General features: G+C 44.1%; 1 protein-coding gene across 4 annotated transcripts in view; it reads left to right on the top strand.

The window, feature by feature from the left end:
- Positions 1-1,840: 1,840 nt before the first annotated feature.
- Positions 1,841-7,799, top strand: part of LHFPL3 (LHFPL tetraspan subfamily member 3) — a 552,178-nt gene continuing 546,219 nt past the window's right edge. The window contains exon 1 of one of the 4 annotated variants that reach the window (XM_074340619.1): positions 1,841-2,514. In XM_074340619.1, coding sequence (XP_074196720.1) covers positions 2,076-2,514 — 439 coding nt within the window. In that variant the 5' untranslated portion in view covers positions 1,841-2,075. The remainder of the gene's footprint in view (positions 2,515-7,799) is intronic. The other 3 variants (XM_074340618.1, XM_074340616.1, XM_074340617.1) reach the window with 3 other exon arrangements.

Raw genomic sequence — 7,799 nt, 5'->3', positions numbered from 1 at the left:
TCATGCTACTGTTTAATTCTGTCCTCTTGATTTCCAAAGTCCTGCCTAATGGACCTTGAACTATGTATGTCTAAATTTCATACTTATAGGAAAAGCTGAATGTAAGATTCCAACACTAACCCTTTTAAATTTTTTCCCAGTTTCAGCCTCTTCATTATCTTGGGTGTCCCATATTCCTCTTTCCACTCTCTTCCTCTGTCCCCCTGTACAATCTCAAATCTTCAGGTTATTAAATGAGGGGCATGGATGGTCTTCATCACTTAGGGTATAACGTTTCTTCCATTTACGTGCAGTTTATGTATCCGCATACCTTTTGGAGCTTTCCTTTTCACCTCCAAACCCCCACCTCCCCAAACTGAACCATTCTAAGCTTCCTTAGCCATTCCTGGTAGTTTCATACATCACCTGGTATCTAACATCTCTCACTGCTCTAGTAAGAAGGTGGGCAGGTTGGGCATCATGGCAAGATGGTGTCAAGGAGCTTACATATGTTTTTGCATTATAATAAAATGTGCAATTTAGTGGAGAGTTAGGGGTCAAATTCTGATAGAATCCTCTTTCTGCTTGGAGAATTCAGTGGTCATGTTTCAGAATGGTTTGTTACCAAAATCTGCTGCTGCAAGGAAGGCTTCTGGCTCCATTGTTCTGAGTGGGGGTTACACATTTCTTTTTATCTGAATCAGAAGGAACCAAGAAAGTGACTAATGGAAATAAAGAAAAGGAGTTTGAAAGGCAGGGACTGTTAACAGCAACAGAAATACTGGAAAAGGAAAACATTAAGCTAAGAAACAGCACAAAGTGCAGGTATGAAACAGCAATGCCACATGAAAATGTAAGCAATTGTGTATGGACAATTCAGGCGAAAAGACTCTGAAAACAAATCTGGTTGCTGGAGCTTTGGCTGCTGGGCAGGGGGAGATATCTGAAAAATAAAAACTATCACCTGCTGTCTTCCTCATTGTAGTTTTAGCATCCAGCATAGTGCATATTTGTGTACGAAATATAACACTGGCCAAACTACCCAATGTTTTCAGATAAACTATACGTTTCTGTGACACTGTCACTTCCATGCCCCACAGGCCCCATCTATGGCAGGATTCATGGGAAGAATGATCTGACTTAAAGGAATGCAGGGGGCATCGACCAGCACAGTTTATCTGGCTACATGGGGGGTGGAAAACGAGAAGAGAAAACCAGCTCAGTTGAGCAGCTATGAGACCACCTTTGAAGTACGTCTTTTATATTATTGCCTGCCAGCTCCTTCCCAACTTCTTTCTCCACCTCGTCGACCCGAAGCAACGGAGGAGTCAGCCAGGGGGAGTTCTGTTGTAACTGGGAAGTCTCTTGAGGGCAGTAGTCTCCTCTCCCTTGGCGTTTCTCGCCTGCACCTGCCGCGCTGCCCCTCGAGCCTCTGCAAAGATGCAGAGGTCGAAGCACGTTGTTGTGCGGTGCTGAAATGCTCCCAGATTCCGCCTCGCGCTCCTGGTCCCTAACACCAGCTGGGATCCTGGGATCACCTCTAGGATCCCCGTGGGTGTTCCCGTACCTTCCTTAGATTTTCCTCTTCCCCAGCTGCAGGCCCGCTCCTCCCGCCCACGCCCGGCACCCGAGGGGCGTCCCAGGCTCTACGTGGTCCTCCAAGCCCCGGGGCACCCGGCGGCGCGGGCCGGGCGGGGAGGGGCGGGGGAGGGGCGGAAGGCGGGAAGCCGAGTCGGGGGCGCGGGAGCTCACGCGTCATGTTGCCCCGCGCGGGATTTGTCGCTTTCAGCTGCAGCCGCTGCAGCGGCGGCGGGAAGAAGGGTGGAGGGTGGTGAGAAGTGCTGGCACCCCGGCCGGGAGGGGGGGCCGCCAGGCTGTGCCGGGAGAGCCGGAGGGGTGCTCGGCGCTGCCCCGCCCTCCTTCCGGGAGCGAGGATGCAGACTCCGAAACTGGCGCTGCTGGGCTGAGGCGGAGGCAGGGGAGTTGCAGCGCGCCGCTCGGTGAGTGTGTCTCCTGAGCGCAGAGAGGCGGGGGAGGCGGAGGACGAGGACGAGGAGGGGGAGGGGAGGGGGAGGAGGAGGAGGAGAAGGGGGAGAATGCCCGGAGCCGCCGCTGCCGCCGCCGCCGCCGCGATGCTCCCGGCTCAGGAGGCTGCGAAGCTGTATCACACCAACTATGTGCGGAACTCTCGGGCCATCGGCGTGCTGTGGGCCATCTTCACCATCTGCTTTGCCATCGTCAACGTGGTGTGCTTCATCCAGCCCTACTGGATCGGCGACGGCGTGGACACCCCGCAAGCCGGCTATTTCGGGCTCTTCCACTACTGCATCGGCAACGGTTTCTCCCGGGAGCTGACCTGCAGGGGCAGCTTCACGGACTTCTCCACGCTGCCCTCGGGCGCCTTCAAAGCCGCCTCCTTCTTCATCGGCCTCTCTATGATGCTCATCATCGCCTGCATCGTTTGCTTTACCCTCTTCTTCTTCTGCAACACGGCGACCGTGTACAAGATCTGTGCCTGGATGCAGCTCACCTCCGGTGAGTGCGCGCTCACCTCCGCGGAGGCGGGGGGACCCTGGGGCGCCTGAGCCGGAGGGGCGGGAGTGGGAGTGACCGGGCAGTGAGCGCCGCTGGGAGCCCAGCAACTTAATCCGCTCAGGCTTGGGGGTGTGGGTGGCGGGAGCCCTGGGAGGCCGGAATCCCCGCGCTTCGCCAGCCCCACCACAAGCCTCCTGTCCTGGGGATTTCGAGAACCTCGCAAGTGCGGGGACGCCACCCAGAGGGACCCGCGGGAGGCAGGGCGGTTGCTGGGCCGAGTCCGCTCAGAACCAAAGATTAGGAGAACCTGCCGCTTAAGGCTCGTGCTGAGGCACTAAAGAGGGACGGACACAGCGAGGCGAAAAGCTAATTTGGAGAGGTTGTGGTTGAAGGAGAGTCAGCCTGCTCTGTCCGTCTCTGGGACTGTTTCTGTCTTTGGTTCATGAGGGTGTGTGTGTGTGGGGGGGTGGGGGTGGTGGTGGTGGTGGTGCTGGTGGCTGGAATGGAATTGTTTCTATGCGTCCCGGGCAGTTATAAAAATGTTATCATGCATTCGGAAATTAATAAATCCTAATTGTTTTGGGTTACACCCTTTTAGGAAGAATGTAGCTTAGAATGTTCCTTAGCAATCCCCTGTCAAGTCTTCAGTTTGCTTCCATTCCATCTTTAAACAGAGAGAGGTCTTGAGGGAATCAAGGTCTCGTTTTTTTGGGGGGAAGTGGCTTTAGGGAGATAGGCAGAGAGGAAAACCTGTTTTATTAGTATCTCTGATCACTCTTTGTTTGTTGGTCATACATTGTTGCTAGTTGGAGAATATGAAAGTATTTGTTTCTGAATATCAAACTTTTAACCTAGAAAGGATGGGGGTGCATTTCGCGGTGGCTTTGGCGAGTGGTGAAACAAAACTGACTCCTTTCTCTACCTGCGGTGAAGCCGTGTCCCTCTCTACTAGCCAGTTTGGGTGCCCTGCCTTCTAAAGGCAGCCTCCATCCTCTGACACTTGACACTCTTGTACCAGCATTGTCTCTGTCCTTTTGATTTGATGGATGGTCTGGTGTGGAGAAATAGAGGATATCTCAGGCAGCCAAATTTTCTCATTTGTGTTTTGTTTTATTTGATTGTGTTCATACTTCAAAGATGTTAAACCTTCAAGATTTTCTAGTTACTCCTATGGTTGGGAAGGTTTTCTGGGGAGTAGGGATTTGATCACCGCGTTTACCAGAGTGTCTTAAGTTGCTGGGCAAGAGAGATGAGGTTCATGATTTTATATGACTAGTTTGATATAACAGAAGCTTGTGGGAAACTAAACTAGTATAGAAGTACTTGCCTTGTATTAAGTGTGTCTCAGCTCATTTTGATTTGCCATGAGCTGTGAACGTGCCCTATGTGAAAGGCAAGAAAAGAGCAGCAGCAGAGGCCCCCAGCCCCCACATACCATTATTCTGGAATGTAAGAGTTCTTGCTTTTCCTTCTGTCCTTCCACTCCCAACTTCTTGAAGAACCCTCCACCACACACACTGTATGTTTTAATATATAATGTAAATGCTTATGGCCATTTCAAGGGCAGACTAACTTTGAGATTTGGAATAAATTCACGTATGAAGTTGCTCTTGATGCTTAACTCTGATTTGACTTTGAAGACATTGAGGATGCAGATGTTTTAGGAAAAGAACTGACCCTACACACCTAATTTTAATTTTTCTAAGTTAAATGACCTATTTAGACTGTTGATTTAAATTAGATTGTTTTTCAAAGGTCTGAAAGTAATTTGCAGGTGACTTATCAATAATTCAATTCTAAATGTTTTATTTTTATGAGATTTTTGTACTTTATACCCCAGTTTTTTCTTTTAAAAGGAAAGATTTGAGAAAAATTACGAGCTTTGAAGTTAATGCAAACTGCAACTATTACAATGATTTTTTTTTAACCTTCCTCTACCTGGAATGAGTACACAAAAATCATTTATTCTGGGGTAGTGAAATATGATGTCATGTTTTCAGAAATTTGACATAAATGTACTACCCTGTTTCCTGTGTGTCAATGTAAAAATGATAGCCTCATACTGAAGAAGATATAAGGACATTTACTTCATTTTTGCAGCAGTACAGATCCTTAAGTTCTAGGCATACTTTTTGAAAGCCTTTATTTATAATTTATTTGGTATTTTATTTCTAGATAAACCATAGAAAGACATAAGTTTATTCATGAAGAATATTAATTAAAGAAGAATGGATTATGATGACAGGGCAATTAAGAATCAGTCAGCTATATTCACAGATTTTTAAGGAATGGGATGTAGACGATATTTCTGAAGAATGTCACATTTAATATGGTTTTTGGGGTTTTTAAGTCTCATGACGCTAACAAGAAATTTAACATAATGTAAGTTACTTTCAAAGTTTAGTTTCTAACCTTGAGACTATTCTTTAATGTTAAGACCTCTCATACTTTTAACTGTACCAAGGCTAATCTCAAATGTAATGTGCTACCAAGAAAGATGAGACTTAATGTGACATTTGCTTGTTAGAGGCTGTTTAAGCCTTATTGAAGGTCAAATGATTAACTTGTATATTTAGTTATCTAAGCATTTTAATATAGTAATGTCATTAATTAGAGCCAGGTAGAATATAAAATTCCATATGAAATGATATACTAAAATGATGAGGCAGGAAACTCTTATGGCACTACAACATCAAAAATTATTCTTTTTGTGATTCTGAACAATGAACTAAAAAAGGTACTTAGTTTATTGGACCTGAAAATGATGTTGCTCTTCTATCTAGATATGTAAAGCACATATAATTAATGGTGCTATTATGAACACCTGCCCTAACTCTCCCCTCTAAATCATTATTAACCTCAGTGGAGTGAAACTACAGAATTAGGAGCTAATATGTCACACTACTGTTGGCTGTAATCCTATACTTAAGGACTATTCCTGATAGAAAGACTGAAGACATAAAAAAATACATAAAATAAATAATAAATTAGAGATACAAAATTTCCAAATCTACAGAGAGACAGCTTTTTGAGAAGAGAGATTTTTCTTCTTTCTCTATTATTTCTCTAACACTGGAAGAAAAGAGGTAGATGTGTAATTGGTCAGGCAGGGTAATAAAGCCCAGATTAAAAAAAAAAATCCAGATGGGAAGGGAATTTTGTCTTTCTGGGAACTTGATTCTCTGCTTCCCGGGTTTTGTTCCTTAAACAGTATTTCAGAATGTTTCCAAGTCTCCAGAGGTGTTTATTTGTTTTACTGATTATAAGCTATATCTTGAATTGTTTCCAGAAGCCCTAGCGTTAACCATTATAGACCAAAGAAATCTTTTATTTTTTTTAGTAAGCTAATGCATTAAGGCAGAAATTAACATTTTTGTTTTTAGACATCTACCATGGGCTTCTTGGTTGAAGGCAGCAGACGAGGAGGTCCTCTCTTTGATGTGTGAAGAAGGGCTCCTGATACAGGTTGGATTTCCTTATTCAGGAGGGATAAGGATAGGAGAAGGGGTTTCATTCCCCAGATCCTTTATCTCTTGTTATTCTAAGTGCACCAACAAGAAGGGCCACCAAGATGGCAAGGCTCTGTGGCAGAGGTTAAGGACTGAATTGCTTAGTCACTTTCCTTGGCCTCCTAGCCTTAGTTTTCCCCAGCTCCTTTTAGCCAGCTTGCTTTTTTAAACTTTATAACTTTGTCATTTAGGTGAGATGAGAATCACCAGAGGTAATCATTGCATTTCTTAGCCTGAAAGACTAGCCTTTGTAATGTTATACCATCCTCTCTTGTGGCATCTTGCTCTTGTTTAATGTATCTTATTAGCATTTGAGATGACAAGTTTTATGTGTTTATTTGTTTAATATCTGTCTTTTCCAGTACACTGAAAGTTCCATAAAGTCATGTCTGTTTTTCTTCATATAGCATAGAGGTCAAGATCATGGACACTGGAGTAAAAAGATGTGGGTTTGAACCCTGACTCTGATACTCACTGACTGTGTGACCTGGGGAATTAATCTCTCTCTACTTCAGTTGCTCACCTGCAAAGTGGGCATGTTATTGTCTTTACCTCAGGAGATTGGTACAAGGATTAAATGAGCTAATGTATATACTGATAACAGTACCTGGCACATAGTAAACAAGCACTATTTGAGAGTTAGGTTTGGTAACTGTTCTTGTATTGTTATCATTATTGCTATACCCTGGCACACAGTAGTATGTCTGGCACATAGTAGGTATTCAATAAATTTTTGTTGAGTTAATGAATTTAAAAAATGAATTATTAATGGGGCAAATGAAAGGAGAAAGAAGTGATTTAAAATTTCCCACATGCCATATTGAGAAGTGAATACAATATACTTTGAAAGCTGTTGTGCTCATCTTTCTCATTGGTTTATGGCATTGGCAGTAATCACACTAGAGGAACTCTTCCAAAATTCTTTGATGACAATGGTTGTAACTTGACAGCCTAATTCATGATGATCTTATTTTCATATCGAGGCTTTCTCTGATGCATAGGTAATGATCTTCATTACAATACTGGGATGGAATCAATTGTACAGAGAGTGCCAAAAAAATGTATATACATTTTAAGAAAGGAAAACTGTATTAAAATTGTAATATTCAATATATACTGATAACAAAAGGTGAATACAAGTCACATTTGACTTGTGCAATTACAAGAGGTGCTCAAAGTGGTTACCATCAGCGTCCAGACACTTGTGATTATGGCAAAGTACTGCTTGAGAAATGTTGGCCAAAAGTGTCCACTTGTATACCTTTTTTTTGCACCCCCAGTATCTTAGAATTCAGCATATTTTCCCTTACCTTTTAGTTTCTCGTGAAAAAAGTCACATTATTAAGATGGAGGTTTTATGTAAGAATCAAAAGATCAGGCTTTTTTTCATAAGCGCGGGGATCCATTTTCAGGTTGGATTTCCTTATGCCCTTTCAGGAGCCATCTGGACAGATGAAGATGTGACTTCTAGGTTTCCCATTTCTCCTTTCTGGGCATCGTGAAGATGTGCTTTCCTTTGACCTACCAGAGAGCCTGCCGTACCTGCTCAGATGGGTGGCCCTGTGTGTGCAGAACTCTGATGTGGGTGCCCTGAAAAGGGGACAAGGTTGCAATTCACTCAGGTGCACACTCAGCATTTGGGACCATTAACAGTTCTGACCATTTGGCTGGTGTTGAGCAGTATGAGGAAGCAAGGTCTTGCCTCAAAGAGCTGCTAATCTCTCCTGAGTTCAGTTATGGAATGACCATAGATGGGTTTTTCCTCTGCCAGAGCAT

The sequence above is a fragment of the Rhinolophus sinicus genome, linkage group LG09, assembly GCF_036562045.2.
Source record: "Rhinolophus sinicus isolate RSC01 linkage group LG09, ASM3656204v1, whole genome shotgun sequence".
In the NCBI taxonomy this organism is placed as follows: domain Eukaryota; kingdom Metazoa; phylum Chordata; class Mammalia; order Chiroptera; family Rhinolophidae; genus Rhinolophus; species Rhinolophus sinicus.
Note: the sequence above shows the minus strand (reverse complement) of the source record. Positions and strands in the feature narration are given on the sequence as shown.